Below are 16,239 nucleotides of genomic sequence, written 5' to 3'. Positions count from 1 at the left end.
CCTGTCCCTCCCACGGGTTCAAACATCACACGGGCTGTGCAGTTCATTTAATACAAATACAAATAAAACCGAACAGGACGTGCTTCGAGATCACCTGATTGTATTACATATGTACACATATACATCATGTGATTCTTCTTTTTAAAACAAGGCAAGTATTTGTTTGTTTTTTTGTCACATGTGGAAACAGCAGCTATAGGAACGTCTTTTTTTTTGGGGGGGGGGGGGATTGTAGCACGCGCTGGCGGTGCCCTGGCCCAGAGCCGGGGCCAGCCAAAAGCAACAGGAGCGATACGTGGTCCTTCAAGTCATCTTCTGCCAAAATCTGGGTGTCCCCCAAGTCCTACCCCCCCCAATAACATCCCCCCTCAAAACAAGATGGACAGGAACTGTGTCCCCCCCCCAGCTCGTACAGGTGCTGGAGCTCCAGCTGTTGTGTTTGGTCAGTGAAATAGAATCCCAGACGTGTGACTGGAAATAAACTTCTCCGATCGGGTCGGGCGTCAGTGGTCTCGTGAAGGAGGGAGGGATTGAAGACCAGCGGGGGGGGGGGGGGGGAGTGGGAACAGCAGGACCAGGACTGGGAAACTACCTGTCCACCCTTCTGGACCCGGGGGGGGTCTCCAGGGCCAGGGTTCGAGACCTGCCCCTGGGCTGGCTCCATACCAGGTGGGAAAGCTGGACGGCCCGCTGGGACAGGGCCACCCAACCCCAGGGCGAGCCAGGATCGCTCAACCCAGGGGAGGCCGAGCCAGCACTTCCTCGCCCCCGGCGAGACCCCCCACGGCGCCTTCCCTCCAGCCGAGGCTGGGGGGTCACAGGGTCGCACCGCAGGGGGCAGGAGTTCACGAAAACACATTCTGCACAACGTTCGGCAGCGGCACCTGCTACCCCTCCATCTGTCCCGAGAGCTCGGCAAGTTCCTGGGTCGGCCTCCGGGCCTGAAGCCAGGACACACCTGCTGTCCCCTCTGTGCTCTGCCTCTCTCTCTTTTTTTTATCCTGACTTTCCAGTTTGTTTTTTTCCGGGGAAGGGAACAATACAGCGAAACGGAAAAGCCAAAACCCGTGCTAACTGGGCAGATTACTGGGGGCTTGGGCTGGTCTGAGGTCCTGCAGCCTGCTAAAGCAGACTTCGATAGAGACGTTTCCCCAGCCCACCCTCAACACAACTCCCAGCTGGTTTTAATCAGGGCACGTGCTGCTTCATTCACTGACCTACTCAATTTCCTCACTGAAATGGTTGATCTCAGCCCCCGAAAGAGGCACAAAGACATCGGGTTACGCCTCAAGCATTGCAAAACACTTCCAACTGGCTTAAGGGCCGTATTAAAAACAAACAAACGAATCAAATGACTTCTCAGACATGACCAACTTGACTCGGCTTTCTCTCGGAGGCCTTTGAAAAAAAAAAGAGTTGAACTGGTCCAATTAAACTAAGGATCAACTCCAGCAGGGAACTAATAGCACAGGTGGAACACAAACGCACGCCCTCTGCTGGCCTCGGGCACTGGAGTCGGGCACGGCCGGCTCAGGAGGAAATCGGTACCGTGAATTTGTGTTGGTCACAGAGTTCGCCCGCGCCTCGCCCTAGGCCTTCAGCTTCTGTCATCAAACACCCCCTCCCCCCCCCTTCTCGGACTACCAACACGGAAAACTCCCACCCCCCACACACGAGTGAACACCCCCACCCGCAAAACGTCTGCCCCCCCTCCCCAGGGCTCACCGGCCCGCGAGGGCATCGCAACAGGAACGAAAGATGGGAGAAACTTCATCACTCTTCTCCTCCCTCCGAGGGCACGTGAGGGGGGGAGAGGTGGGGTAATTGAGGGGGGTAGGGTGATTGCAGGCAGGCCACCCCCTCCTCTCAGTCCAGCTTGCGGGCACCCAGTTTCAGGGGACCCTTCGCCCCCTTCCTCTCTGCCCGTTTGGCCTCCAGCTCCTTCCTCCGATCCTCCCGTTTCTTCTTCTTCGCCAGCTCAGCCTTGGTCAGCCCTGGGTGGGGGGGGGGGGCGACAGAGACGTTGTTGGTAATAAAAAAGAAAAAAAAAAGAGAAGCACCAGCCCACCAGCAGAGCCTCTTCAACAGCAACAGCTGAGGCATCAACCAGCAGCCATATCACCCTGCAACTCACAACTGGCAGCCCCACTGGAGCCCAGCAGTGTGAGCCTGGCCAGTACCTGGAGGGGAGACTCCTGGGAGAGCTGAGGCTGCTGCTGGAAGAGGTGTGAGTGGGGCCAGCAGGGGGCGCTCATCCTGCGGTCTGTGTGGGTCCTGATGCCCCAGTATAGTGACGGGGGACACTAAACTGTAAACAGGTGCCGTCCTTCGGATGAGACATAAAACCGAGGTCCTGACTCTCTGTGGTCATTAAAAATCCCAGGGTGTTTCTCGAGAAGAGTAGGGGTGCTACCCCAGTGTCCTGGCCAAATTCCCCCCCTGGCCTTTACCCATCATGGCCTCCTAATAACCCCCCTCTCTGAACTGGCTCCATCACTCTGCTCTCCTCCCCACTGAGAGCTGGGGTGTGGGGAGCGTTCTGGCGCACTATGGCTGCCGTCGCATCATCCAGGTGGGGGTACACACTGCTGGTGGTGGAGGCGATCCCCATTACCTGTAAAGCGCTTTGAGTGGAGTGTCCAGAAAAGCGCTATATAAGTGTAAGCAATTATTATCAACCCCACTACACGGTCTGGGCGCATCTTGGACCCCCCCGGCCAATCGCAGGCAAGGCTGCTCTGTGAGGGGTTGGGGGGGAACGCGGCCTCGGTGCTTCCCGCTGGCGGCTCCCAGTTCCGGCCGCAAGCCTGAATTGAGCCAGGTCTGCTGTTGCCTTCCGCAGGGCGTACACGCGCACACACACACACACACACCCGAAGCCCTGGCTGGTGGACTGGCAACCAGACAGTCATTTTGTCTGGCATTTTGTTGAAGACTGTTCTATCAGTGCACAGCCAGACTGACCACAGAAACTGCCTCATTTGTTGCTTTATGAGCATAATTCCGAAAACAGTGTCTCGCGAACGTGGAATTGGTTCTCTCCAGAAACCGTGGCCAGTGGCTGCAGTACTATGCCAGTACTTCTGGCTGGACAATGTATCGTAGACATTGATTAAATCTATGCAATCGAGCAGGGTATCGATTCAAACACCGAAGTGACTGGATGGTCACACTGAAGAAAACACTGTTTCTGTTTCCAGACAGAGTTTCTCATCAACAAACGACAGGGAGCTCAGCGCGCAAGTGGGGGTAAACCGAAACTCAGATCAACAACTCACCCTGTTCGGCCTCCAGAGACTCCCAGTTCTCCTCGGCGCCCCAGTCCCCAGCTGTGTCGGCACCCCAGGGGTCCCCCGTTTTCTGCGAGAGAGAGAGAGCGCGCGGACGCACACGGGTTACAGGAGAGGCCAGGGGTGGAGGCTTTGGGGTTCGTTTCAGCCAGCCACTTTCTAACAGCCTCTTCCAGTTCAGGGTCGCAGGGGGAGCTGGAGTCTGTCCCAGCCAGCACCGGGCACAAGGCGGGCTACGCCCTGGGCAGGACACCAGTCTATCACAGGGCACCCACAGACACTCACACCAGGGCCAGTCTTCCCAGAAGCCAACTAACCCACCAGCCTGTCTTTGGCCTGTGGGAGGAAACCCACTGCAGCCTCCTCTAATCCAGCACCCCCATTCCCGCCCTCTGCACCCACTCTGCGGGCAGCTCACTCACCGTGCTGGTGGGACCAGCTCTCTGGGATATTCCCAGGAAGAAGTCATTCTGGGAGCCCTTTCCGCCGCCGCCGCCGCCGTTGCCACCGCCGCTGTCCCAGTTGTACTCGCTGGCAAGCCGCGTGCCCTCGGGCAGGGCCAGGGGCGCGGCCTCCCGGCGCGAGCCGGGGTCCTCCTCCCAGTCCTGGCCCCAGCCCTCGTCCCCCGGCGAGCTCTGGCCCTGCCCGTCCGCCTCCTTCTCGTTGGACCAGCTGTCGTCCGCCTCCCAGCCCGAGCTGCTCCAGTCCGAGCTCTGCTTCTTCACCGCCGAGGAGGTGGAGGACGTCCCGGCCACCTGCGGGGCACAGGCAGGTTCGCACTGGGCCAGTCGGCAACCCAAAAAGGTTCTGATCGAGCGGTTGGTCTCTAGGCGCAACAACGCACGCGACCCAGCCGGGAGAACACGGCTCAGAGGGCCGTGCAGCTGGCGAACACAGAGGGAACTCCTTCCGGGTTACTTACTCCTTTCTCATTGGCCTTCTTGGTGACTGACGACACTGCCGACCAATCGGAGGAGTTCCAGTCGTCGGGGTCCACCTGCACTTTCAAGGGCTCGGGGTCCTGCTCCTGCACGTTAAGAGATGGAGAGAGAGATCTGTTCAGCCTCCAGCCTGCTGCTCATTTACACGGCTCGTAACTTCCCCGCCTCTTCCCAGTACGCTCGTCGCCACGGATAAGTGGAGATGGCCGGTCTCCTGTCTTTCTGCTCCGGTTACCATGGTAATTAATGCCGCAGGAGTCCTGTACCACCTGGAGGCAACTATCCACTACGTCCGCCTCAGGTGGTTCAGGACTACATAAGTCGTGATCTGGCAGCGATCAGGAGCTCAGGAGTCGCAGAATTCGCTACGTCTCCAGCTTCGTTCCGTGTTCCCAAATTCTCTCTTTTTTCCTGTATTCTGGTCCCTGGTTTATTCTCCTCTGTCTTTGCTCTCTGGATTCTCCTCCGGCAAATTATACTGTGTCTCTTGTTTTGGAGTTTTGCTGGCCCTCTATTTACAGCTCTGAACCACGCCTGCCTGTCTCTTCTGCCAGCAGACAACCCCCCCCCCAATCACGCCACTGTCGGCCTGCGTCTCTCTGCCCGCTCTGGGCTTTATTTCACGGAAAACCACGTCATTGCTTATTTATAACAAGTCTCGTTTTCTTTTGTACTCTGTGCCATCCTCCACATGGACTCAGCCCCTGACGGAACCTACAGTTCCAGCCTGGGACATGATTCATGGGAAATAACGCCTGCAACCCAAACACAAAAGCCGCCCCAAGCGAGAGCCGATTCTGCGCCGTGCGCATTTTGCAAACGCAGCCAGCCATCGCGCCCCTTGCTAGAGTTCACCAGCTCAGCCAAGGTGGCTGGACGATTGGTCCCGAGCAACCCATCAGAGTGAGGATGGTGCACATCCTGTCTGTCGTTCACCTCCAGGCTTCCCCAGTCCTCTTCCTCCCAGCGGTCGCTCGCAGGCTCCTCCTCTTCCTCCTGCTCTTTGGCGGCTCCCCATTGGTCAGCGAGGCCGGAGGAGGCGGGCTGGGGGCGGGGAGCTTCCTTCTTGGCCTCCTCCACTGTCGGGCAGAGGGATGATGGAAACACGGAGCCGAACAAGCAACAGGAGATTTTCTACGGCCGACAAACTTCAACTTGTTTTCGGGGGGAAATGGGGGAGGGGGGATTGGGGGGGGGGGACTCCTTGAGTCACACAGAAAGAAAGACGCCCCCCTGGGAGGCCCAGAAGAATTCGACCAGGTGAGTTAGCGTCACTGCACAAATGGCAATTTTAAGCAGATGTGGAATCAATTAATTCACTCATTGATCCGATCTGCTGTGGGATCGTACTACTTTCCCTCCCCGCTCTTCCTCACCACTGCAAAGCGGAGTTCAACATGGGCTCTGGGATGGGTATCCCGGCATTCTGACCCCCTCCTGTCCCCCGTACCTCTGCTCCCGCTTGTGCCGTTGGGGGGCGGCCCTGCGGGGGGCGCTGGTGCCGCGGTGGCGGGCGGGGCGTGGTCGGGCGCGGTGCGGATGAGCTTGGAGGTGAGGGAAGAGACGCCCGTGACGGCCCAGCCCGCCCAGCTGGCGGCCGCGGCTCCGGGAGAGGAGGCCGAAGAGTGGACGTCCTTCTCTGGAGCCGAGTTCGGGATCCGGGATTGGGGGGGGAGGTGGAAAGGGGAGGAAAGAGGAGACTGAAGATGAAAACACCCGCCACAAAAGAGAAAACGATCCAAGGATCTGCTCCAGCTGTTTCCTGCAGGATCTCCAGGGAACCAGCTTCTACAGCACAGCTGGGACAGCCTGTCCCACGCCCCTCCCACCCTCGGCGTAAAGATTTTTCCCCCCAGCTTTATCTGCTATTCACTATCGCAGTTTTTCAGCCACAGCAGCAGGGCAAGCGGGTTGGGAACTGTTCTTCTGAAGGAGTGCAGTGGCCCCACTTTTCTGCACAACAGGACCCCGAAAAACACACAGATCTGCTCACCTATTTCCGCCAGCTTGGAAGGGTCTTCAGACACCGTCTCCAGTTTACTCAGGAAGCTCTTAATTGCTTTAAACGCCTGTACGGGCAAAACGGGAGACAGACGAGGAGTGTGTGATGAGAGAAGGGCCAGGGAGAAATTCCTGATGCACAGCAGTTTCACTGACTCCACATTTTACAGTGCAGTCTGCTCGGCTGTTAGCAGAATCAGACTCCCACTGCACAGCGGTCTGACCCACTCCAGGTCTTACAGTGCACTCAATCAGACACCCCCACGCCCACACAAAACAGTTTTCAGTGTTGTCAGCCTCCTGTTCCACAGCAGCGTGATCCGCTCCAGGTGGTACAGTGCAGTCTATCAGACAAATCACTACACAGCAGGGTTTAGTGTTTCCTGAATTCTGTTGCTCAGCAGTGTGATCCGCTCCAGGTGGTACAGTGCAGTCTATCAGACAAATCACTACACAGCAGGGTTTAGTGTTTCCTGAATCCTGTTGCACGGCAGTGTGATCCGCTCCAGGTGGTACAGTGCAGCGAATCCGAGCAGCTCCAGGAGGGGCAGTACCTGGTCTCGGACGCTCTTGTCCGGGTCGACGGTCAGGGCGCAGAGCACCGGCAGGATGCGGCAGGCGCACTCGCTGGCGGCGTAGAAGCTGTGCGTGGCGGCCAAGCCCAGCACGCCCGCGGCCCGCGATGCCGGGAAGGGGTCCTTGGTGGCGCGGGAGAAGGCCGAGATCAGCACGCGCTGCCTGGTCTGGGGGGGGGAGGAGGGCGAGACGTGAGAAGGAGTGTCTTCCAGTTTTGAGCAGAGGAGATTACAAGCATACCGCCTCCTCTGAGGCATCGGATGGGGTCAACCCAGCTGGCTAAGTCAGACTCCCACTGCACTGCAGTCTGATCCGCCTCCAGGTTTTACAACGCAGTCAAATCAGACACCCACTGCACAACAGGTTTTAGTGTTGTCAGATTTCTATCACACAGCAGTCTGATCTGCTCCGGGTTTTACAATGTTGTTCATCTGAATCCCACTGCACTGCAGTCTAATCTGCTCCAGGTTTTACGATGTTGTTCACCTGAATCCCACTGCACTGCAGTCTAATCTGCTCCAGGTTTTACAATGCAGTCCAATCAGACACCCACTGCACAACAGGTTTTAGTGTTGTCAGGTTTCTATCACACCGCAGTCTGATCTGCTCCGGGTTCTACACTGCTGTAATCAAGACTCCTCCCGCACAGCCGCCTGATCCGTGTCCAGGTTTGACACTGCAGTTAATCAGACACGACGGGTTTCAGTGTTTCGGGACCCGGGGAGCACAAGCAGAGGCCGCAGCACACGGAAGAGCATTTCAAAACACGAGAACAGGAGACCCTTTACACAAAGGGGGGGCAGGAGCATGGAGCAGGCTGGATGACGGCGTTCACAAAGCCCGCCGAGAGCCCAGCCCCTCTCCGAGCGGGAGGTGCGCTCACCGTGGCGTTGAGGTAGGGGGCGATCTTGCCCAGGCACACGGTGGTGTTGCAGCGGATGGGGCCCTGGTCGTCGCGGGCCTGCAGGCGGGCGAAGTGCCGCATGAGCTCCGCGTTCAGGTTCGTCTCGCTCAGCTTGGGAGCCAGCAGCAGCATGGACTGGGAGAGGGAGAGAGAGAGAACCAGACCGGACCTGAGCCACTGGACCCGAACCACCGGACCAGCTGTTCTCCTGGTCACTACAGGACTGGACCTGAACCACGGGACCAGCTGTCCCCCTGGTCTGACAGGACTGAACCTGAACCACTGGACCAGCTGTCCCCCTGGTCTAACAAGACTGGCCCTGAACCACCGGACCAGCTGTCCTCCCGGTCTAACAGGACTGGACCTGAACCAACTGACCAGCTGTCCCCCTGGTCTGACAGGACTTGACCTGAACCACTGGACCAGCTGTCCCCCTGGTCTAAAAAAGACCAGACCTGAACAAACGGACCAGCTGTCCTCCTGGTCTGACAGGACTGGACCTGAACCACTGGACCAGCTGTCCTCCTGGTGTGACGGGACCGGACCTGAACCACTGGACCAGCTGTCCTCCTGGTCTAACAGGACTGGACCTGAACCAACTGACCAGCTGTCCTCCTGGTCTGACAGGACCGGACCTGAACCACTGGACCAGCTGTCCCCCTGGTCTAACAGGACTGGACCTGAACCCCTGAAAACACAGGCTCTTTGCTGGCTCTGCTAGTCTGGTCTCGTTTCCTCTGGTCCACAGGGCTCCGCTGGCCGGGCGGACAGTCCTGACCCCCCACCTTGACCGTCTGCTCTCGGATGGCGGGGTTGGTGTCCGTGAAGCCGTGGACAACGTGGGGGAAGATCTGGGAGTTCACAGCCGCCTCGTTCAGGTACTGAATGAAGTTCTCCATCTGAGAGCGGGAGAGATCGGGAGAGGGGGGGAGGGAGAAGGAAGGGAGATGGAGAAAGACAGAGAGAGAGGTGAGAGAGAGAGAGAGAAATAATGTACAAAGGCTGTAAACAAGAGGAGGCCCTTCAGCCCAGATCAGTGATCTCATCCAGCTGTTTCTGGACAGAAGACGGGTCAGCCAGGGGATCAGCCTCAACAACAACACCAGCTGAGCGGGCTCCTCCACACCCTTTGTGTAAAGAACCCGTTTAATCTTCTTAATTTAATCCACTCAGCTGCTTTAATGCCGCCCAGCGTGCACATATTTCTGAGATACAGCAGAAGACGGCTTTTCTTATATTTGGGAAGGCAAACCGCTTCTTTACACAAAGGGTGGCGGGGGTGGGGAACAAGCCGCCCAGATTCTTCCCGGTCTTGCTTGGGGTGACCCGGGATCCAGGCCGAACCGAACAGGGGGACCAGAACCGCGGACCGACCTGCTGCAGTAGCCGGATCCTCATGGCCCGGTCGGTGGAGGAGAACATCTTCACGATGACCGGGATGATCTTCTGCTGGTACTCCTCCGCGCTCAGGAACTTCCCCACCTGCGCGTAAGGGGGGGGGGGGGGGGGGGAAACGGGGAAAACGCGGATCACAGCTGGCACATCCTGAACCCGGGACCACCCTTCAGATCAGACAAAACCCCCCAAAAACAAAACCCGGAAAACGGATCCCGGACCCGGCTGATACCTTGAAGAGGGGGGTGAGGATCACGGCGCCGGCGTTCCCGAACTCGAAGGCGGTCAGCAGCTGCGGGAGCACCTTGTGCCGGCAGAAGTCCTCCGGGAAGGAGTCCAGGTTGTCACTCAGCTCCTGGAAAAACTTCTGCTTCTCCGCCGGCTCCTTGATCTGACAAATCGAAAGGTAAATGACGTGAAAACGGTGTAAAATGAGATGTTACCCTTCCCCCCTCCTCCCCCAACATCCATCCTTCACTGACCTCCCTGTGTCCCGGAGCCGGAGCCGATCCGAAGTTTCCGGAACGGCAAAGAGACACCCCCTCCCCGCAGGGGGCGCTAGAGAGCGCGTCGGTACCCATGCCTCCCTACCCCCAGGAACACAGCTGGCCGGGCCGGGCCGGGCCGTACCTGGATCTCCTCCAGGAAGAGGTTGGTCTCCACGAAGCTGTTGCTCATGAAGCCGCCGGGGCCGCGGCAGTTCTGCAGGAAGCGGGCCGGGTTGGGCCGGGCCTTGGGGTTCGCCCCCACCAGCTCGCAGTAATGGGGCACCAGCTGCTTGGGGATCTGGGAGAGACGCCGTCAGGGGTCAGGGGTCAGGGCGAGCGGGAGCAGGCAGAGACACGCACACCCAGGACAGACACAGCCACACAGCCAGACAGCCAGGACACACACACACAGCCAGGACAGGGACAGCCAGGACACACACACAGCCAGGACAGGGACAGCCAGACAGCCAGGACAGACACAGCCACACAGCCAGACAGGACAGATACAGCCACACAGCCAGGACAGACACAGCCACACAGCCAGGACAGACACAGCCACACAGCCAGACAGGACAGATACAGCCAGGACACACACACAGCCAGGACACACACACACAGCCAGGACACACACACACAGCCAGGACACACACACACAGCCAGGACACACACACACAGCCAGACAGGACAGACACAGCCAGGACACACACACGGCCAGGACACACACACGGCCAGGCGGCCAGGACACACACGGCCAGGACACACACACACGGCCAGGACACACACACACGGCCAGGACACACACAGCCGTTACCTTGCCCAGCGAGCGCAGGGAGGAGGCTCGAGGCAGGGGTCCGTTAAACACCTCCCAGATCAGGCAGCCCAGACGCCACACGTCCGCCGACCTGCAAGACAACACGCACTCCGTCAGCACCAGTCCTCTCCTCCGGACTGCCCCCGAGACGCAGGGGGAGACCGACTCTCTATGGAAGCAACCAAGCAGCTTGCTGGGACAGTACAGGATTCGTCTAAGGACAGCAGCTCTGGGACCCCCACATGTGTGCGGAGGACCATGGGACACGGGGGGGGGGGCACTCCCCGATTCTCTCGGTGCCGTGAAACAGCGAGACACAAAACAGAGGGCACAAAAGGAAACCGGGGTGGGGGGGGCTCTGAAAAACTGAGAACAGGAGGCTCTTCTTTACACAGAGGGAGGTAGGGGCGGGGAACAACATGGTCTTTTTTTTAAGCCCATTTCCACCTGTTTCTTTTGCACACACAAAAAAAAAAGGGCAGGGTGAGATCCCCCGGCCAGGACAGGAGGTACTACATTACACAGAGGGAGGTGGGAGCGGGGAACAAGCCGACCGGCGGCGTGGTTGAGGCCGATACCCTGGCTTCTCCCAAGACACACCTGGATGAGATCCTGTAGATCTAATATCTACATCCAACCAAACAGGCTTCAGAAACTGTTTTGCTGTTCTTATGGGCCCGGTCTCCTCCCCAGAGACCGGAAATACACCATGAAGAGCTGCATGTGGGACCAGGACCAGTGTGGCAAACAAGTTCGGAACCCACAAAAACGAGAGCCTAATTCTACAGGGGTATACAACAGGCTGTAATTCTCCGGGGTCACCAGAAGATGGGGATCCCTCTCCCCGCCGTAGCGCAGTCGCCCCGGCTCCTCACCACTTCTCCCCAGCGGCGCTGCCAGCTCCCTCGGGGGGCTCGTACTTCTCCAGCTCGGGGCCGGGGCGCCGGGGGGGGCCGGGGTCCGCAGGGGGCCGGGCCGAGGTCATGAACTCCAGCCCGCCCAGCTTCCACTCCCCGGCCCGGTCCACGAAGACGGACCAGGTGCCCACGTTGTTGTGCACCAGGTGGCAGTCGTTCACCACGAAGCTCAGCGCTTTCTGGCGGCGCCGTCGGAGAAGGGAGACAGGGGGGGGGGGGGATGAAAAAATCAGACACAATTCCCCATCTCCCCCCCCCCATCCGTCCATCCCACAATTCCCCATCTCCCCCCCCCCATCCGTCCATCCCACAATTCCCCATCTTCCCCCCCCCCATCCGTCCATCCCACAATTCCCCATCTTCCGCCCCCCCCCATCCGTCCATCCCACAATTCCCCATCTTCCGCCCCCCCCATCCGTCCATCCCACAATTCCCCATCTTCCGCCCCCCCCCCATCCGTCCATCCCACAATTCCCCATCTTCCGCCCCCCCCCCATCCGTCCATCCCACAATTCCCCATCTTCCGCCCCCCCCCCATCCGTCCATCCCACAATTCCCCATCTTCCGCCCCCCCCATCCGTCCATCCCACAATTCCCCATCTTCCGCCCCCCCCATCCGTCCATCCCACAATTCCCCATCTTCCGCCCCCCCCCCATCCGTCCATCCCACAATTCCCCATCTTCCGCCCCCCCCATCCGTCCATCCCACAATTCCCCATCTTCCCCTTCTGGGCAGAGCTGTGGCTCTGTGTCTCAGGATCTGTGCCTGTGGCTGGGAGGTTGCCGGTTCAAATCCTGCAGCCGGCAGAGGAATCCTACTCCGCTGGGCCCCTGAGCCAGGCCCTTCACCCCCAGCTGCTCCAGGGGCGCCGTATAAATGGCCGACCCTGCGCTCTGACCCCCAGCTTCTCTCTCCCTGTCTGTGTGTCTCCTGGAGAGCAAGCTGGGGTCTGTGAAAAGACACATCCCTCATGCAAGAAACTGTATAGGGCCGATACAGTGATCTGATCTTATCTTCCTCCCCCCATCCGTCCATCCTCTCTAACATCCCCCCCCCCCCCACTCACTCACCACGACCTGGTGGAGCCCCCAGGAGACCTCCAGCTCTCTGGCGCCCCCTGCCTCCGCCTGGGCCTTGAGGTGGACAGCCAGGGGCGTCACCGGCTCCGTCACCACGTACAGGCACCTCTCCGTCTGCGGGCACAGGGCGAGAGGGCGTCAGGGCACCGCGGGGCGCCGCGGGGACGGGGGGGGGCGCCCCGAGCCCCGAGCCCCGGCCCTTACCTCCAGCCCGTCCACGAAGGCCAGGATGTTGGGGTGACGGAGGGTCTTTGTCCGCTTAAAGGCCGCCTTCGCCAGCGCCGTCTGCTCGTCCGAACCCGACTTCACCTCGAAGGCGAACACCGAGACCAGCTCGCCCGTCGCCTGTGCGGGGGAGACACAGAGACGGGTTGGGGTGGAGGGGGGGAGGGGTCACAGCCGCATCGCCTGAGCTGAGCCCCAGCCTGCTCCGAACGGCACAGTGAGCACGATTCGCCCACCCAGGCATTTTCGAACCCCTGTATGCAGTTGAGGGTTGTGGGGGAGCTGGAGTCTATCCCAGCAAGCAACAGGCGCAAGGCGGGGTACGCCCTGGACGGGACGCCAGTCCGTCACGGGACACCCACACACTCCCACCCCAGGGTCCGTTTTCCCCAGAAGTCTTTGGAAATCGGAGCACCCAGAAGAAACCCATGTGAATACGTGAGGGGCATGCAAACTCCACACAGACAGCACCCCAGGGTCCGCAAGCGAGCCCAGGGCTGTGCCCGTGCCACCCAGTGTGAACCACCGGAATGACCTCCACTGAGCTGGGCTGGAAAACCTGGAGCGGATCAGTCTGCTGTGCACTGGGAGAGTCTAACTGACAGCTCTGTAAAACCTGGAGCGGATCAGACTGCTGTGCACTGGGAGAGTCTAACTGACAGCTCTGTAAAACCTGGAGCGGATCAGACTGCTGTGCACTGGGAGAGTCTAACTGACAGCTCTGTAAAACCTGGAGCAGATCAGTCTGCTGTGTAATGGGAGAGTCTAACTGACAGCACTGTAAAACCTGGAGCGGATCAGACTGCTGTGCACTGGGAGAGTCTAACTGACAGCACTGTAAAACCTGGAGCAGATCAGTCTGCTGTGCACTGGAAGAGTCTAACTGACAGCTCTGTAAAACCTGGAGCGGATCAGACTGCTGTGCACTGGGAGAGTCTAACTGACAGCTCTGTAAAACCTGGAGCGGATCAGTCTGCTGTGCACCAGGGGCTCTGATGGACAGCACTGTAAAAGATGGAGCGGATCAGACTGCTGTGTAATGGGAGAGTCTAACTGACGGCTCTGTAAATCCTGGAGCGGATCAGACTGCTGTGCACTGGGAGAGTCTAACTGACAGCACTGTAAAACCTGGAGCAGATCAGACTGCTGTGCACTGGGAGAGTCTAACTGACAGCACTGTAAAACCTGGAGCAGATCAGACTGCTGTGCACTGAGAGAGTCTAACTGACAGCTCTGTAAAACCTGGAGCAGATCAGTCTGCTGTGCAGCGGGGGCTCTGATGGACAGCACTGTAAAAGATGGAGCGGATCAGACTGCTGTGTAATGGGAGAGTCTAACTGAAGGCTCTGTAAAACCTGGAGCGGATCAGACTGCTGTGTAATGGGAGCGTACCCGGCCACACTAAAACCTTGCCTGATCGTGCTGTAGAACCTGGAGCTCTTCAATGAATTGGGACCCAACCTCTGTACACAAGGCCCGCCGCTAAACGGACTTTCCGGGAACGATGATCTAAACACCGGCTGCTATCGGGCCCAGGGGGAACAGGCGGCGCTTCAGAAAGCGTGGTGTTGGCAAGTCACCCTCAGGAGGAGGAAAAAAAAAAAGAATTCTGCCCTCCTCATCTGCAGCGACAGCTCCGCACTCAATGGGATTCAACGCCGGTCAAGGTCCAGCGGGACCCCAGCACTTGAAATAAACGAGGGGGGAAACCGCTGGACCGGGGTGGGGGTGGGTGATGCGGAGGGGGGGTCCGTCCTGCCTGGAGAGAAATTAACAGCACGCCAGTCCAGCTGTGCTTCCCCTGCCTATATAAAAGGCTCAGGTCTCCCCCACGACACCGGATTTTGCCAATTAACACGTCAAGGGAGATGAGAGTTTAAACAAGCGTCTCACTCAAGTCCTCTACACCCAGCGACGTGGCGACAACAGACGTGTTTATACCGGATAGGGGAGCGGACAAAGGCGGACATTCAGGTGATTATTTTTAAAAGTCATTGACAGTTCGTGCGAATAGGCATTTTGGCCCCCCCTTTTTGTTTTTTTGCCCCGTCTCCCTAAACCTACCTGCACAATTTCCCCCCACAACCATACAAGCCCCCCCCCCCGCCCTCCCCGCACCGCCAAGCCGTCCCACCTCGGCCGCAGCCGCTACTCGAGCCCGGGGCGTCGCCAAATCCTAGGCCTCGATCCCCCCCCCCCGCCGCCTCTCCGTTCACCGTTTTAAATCAAACCCGGGCCTTACCTTCCGTTTCCCCCGGTGCAGAGTCCATATTCCGGACGGCTCCTGGGTGTCCGGTAAGATTTCGTACTGAAAATCTTTAACTGGATCCCGGGCGAAGAAGGACCACATCCCACCTTTGCTACCGACATCAAAACACGGAATGAACTGCGGGCTCGTCTGCAGCGCTGCCGTGCAGTACCGCAGCGCCACCGCTAGAGGGGGGGAGGCTAAGCCTGCGTGTTATATTGCTGTCCGGCCGCTAGGTGGAGACACGCCCGCAGGATGTCGGCCTCGCACGGGTTTAATTTTTTATTTTAATTTTTTTTATTTAAACGTATAAAGAATTTACAAATACAACCCGAGGCTCAAAAACAGGTACAAGAGGAAAAAACACGAACAGGGAAAAAAAAACCTGAGGTAATGAAGTAAATTATGTGATTAAATTGTATTTTTTTTTACATATATCATCCGTTTTCCTTGCTTTATTGTCAAATTTTTAATAGAATTTAAATAGTTTCAGCTCCACCTCAAAAGAACTACAAAGGGGAGGATTATTAGACCCTTTTGATTTATGGATGTGAAATTTACCCAGAATGACTAATGAATTGACTATAAAGAAATACTCTTTTTCCAAATGTTCTATTAAACACTACAATAAAATATCAAAATCCTTCAAGCTAAAAAACACCTTTAACTGCCTGCCAACACACCTCCGCAAACCGACACCTCACAAATAACTGCACCAAAGACTCCCCTTCAGCTCGACAAAAAACACACAGCTCACCCTGCTCAGGCTTTAGAGCGATTTAGAGAGCACTAATTGAACTGGATAAAACTTATGAACAACTTTCAACGATATCTCTTTAACTTTGTTTGTAACACACTCTCTATCAAGAGTTGTCCAAACTAACTCCTAAGTTTATATTTTCAAAACATTGCGTTCCAAAAAGATAAACAAATAGAGATATGATGATAATAATAATAATAATTGCTTACACTTATATAGCGCTTTTCTGGACACTCCACTCAAAGCGCTTTACAGGTAATGGGGATCCCCTCCACCACCACCAATGTGCAGCCCCACCTGGATGATGGGGGTCTACACAGAGATTCCTTCTGTGAGTATTGTTACATTTCTTATCCTTTATTTCCACGCCATCCCAGAATAAATCAGTTGTAGGACCCAAAAGGAGGTCAGTCCTATTAACACTTTGATTTGCTTTTAACAAGCTCACTACACCTTCCGGAATGGTATCAAAAACTATCGCATATTTCTTAGGGGGGGGTGACAGGGAACTGAAATCTCTCCAGGAATTCAGGATAAGTAAACAATCTGCCGTCTTTATTCAACAGTTGAGCCACCAAAAGAGGAGAAACGTGTCGTTGCCGT

General features: G+C 57.4%; 1 protein-coding gene across 1 annotated transcript; it reads right to left on the bottom strand.

Moving 5' to 3' along the window:
• Positions 1-32: 32 nt before the first annotated feature.
• On the bottom strand, positions 33-15,050 carry scyl1 (SCY1-like, kinase-like 1). The gene is made up of 18 exons (XM_088609439.1): positions 14,871-15,050; positions 12,608-12,748; positions 12,395-12,517; positions 11,282-11,502; positions 10,407-10,497; positions 9,738-9,893; positions 9,340-9,498; positions 9,087-9,194; positions 8,498-8,611; positions 7,692-7,847; positions 6,787-6,975; positions 6,225-6,300; positions 5,682-5,870; positions 5,168-5,310; positions 4,213-4,317; positions 3,713-4,045; positions 3,279-3,360; positions 33-1,994 (listed from the first exon to the last, which is right to left on the bottom strand). Exons 1-18 carry the CDS (start codon positions 14,976-14,978, stop codon positions 1,867-1,869), a joined length of 2,622 nt encoding a protein of 873 aa, XP_088465565.1. The 5' UTR covers positions 14,979-15,050; the 3' UTR covers positions 33-1,866.
• Between the last annotated feature and the right edge of the window lie 1,189 nt (positions 15,051-16,239).

The sequence above is a fragment of the Lepisosteus platostomus genome, chromosome 16 (assembly GCF_059453375.1).
Source record: "Lepisosteus platostomus isolate fLepPlt1 chromosome 16, fLepPlt1.hap1, whole genome shotgun sequence".
NCBI classification, from domain to species: domain Eukaryota; kingdom Metazoa; phylum Chordata; class Actinopteri; order Semionotiformes; family Lepisosteidae; genus Lepisosteus; species Lepisosteus platostomus.
Note: the sequence above shows the minus strand (reverse complement) of the source record. Positions and strands in the feature narration are given on the sequence as shown.

Bases quoted from the DNA above. Each gene is read 5' to 3' on its own strand.
- scyl1 (XM_088609439.1), bottom strand. From the start codon at position 14,978: ATGTGGTCCTTCTTCGCCCGGGATCCAGTTAAAGATTTTCAGTACGAA. The intron at 12,518-12,607 runs GTAAGGGCCGGG...CTGTGCCCGCAG, and splicing joins CCTTCGTGGACGGGCTGGAG to ACGGAGAGGTGCCTGTACGT. The intron at 6,301-6,786 runs GTACTGCCCCTC...TTGCCCGTACAG, and splicing joins ACAAGAGCGTCCGAGACCAG to GCGTTTAAAGCAATTAAGAG.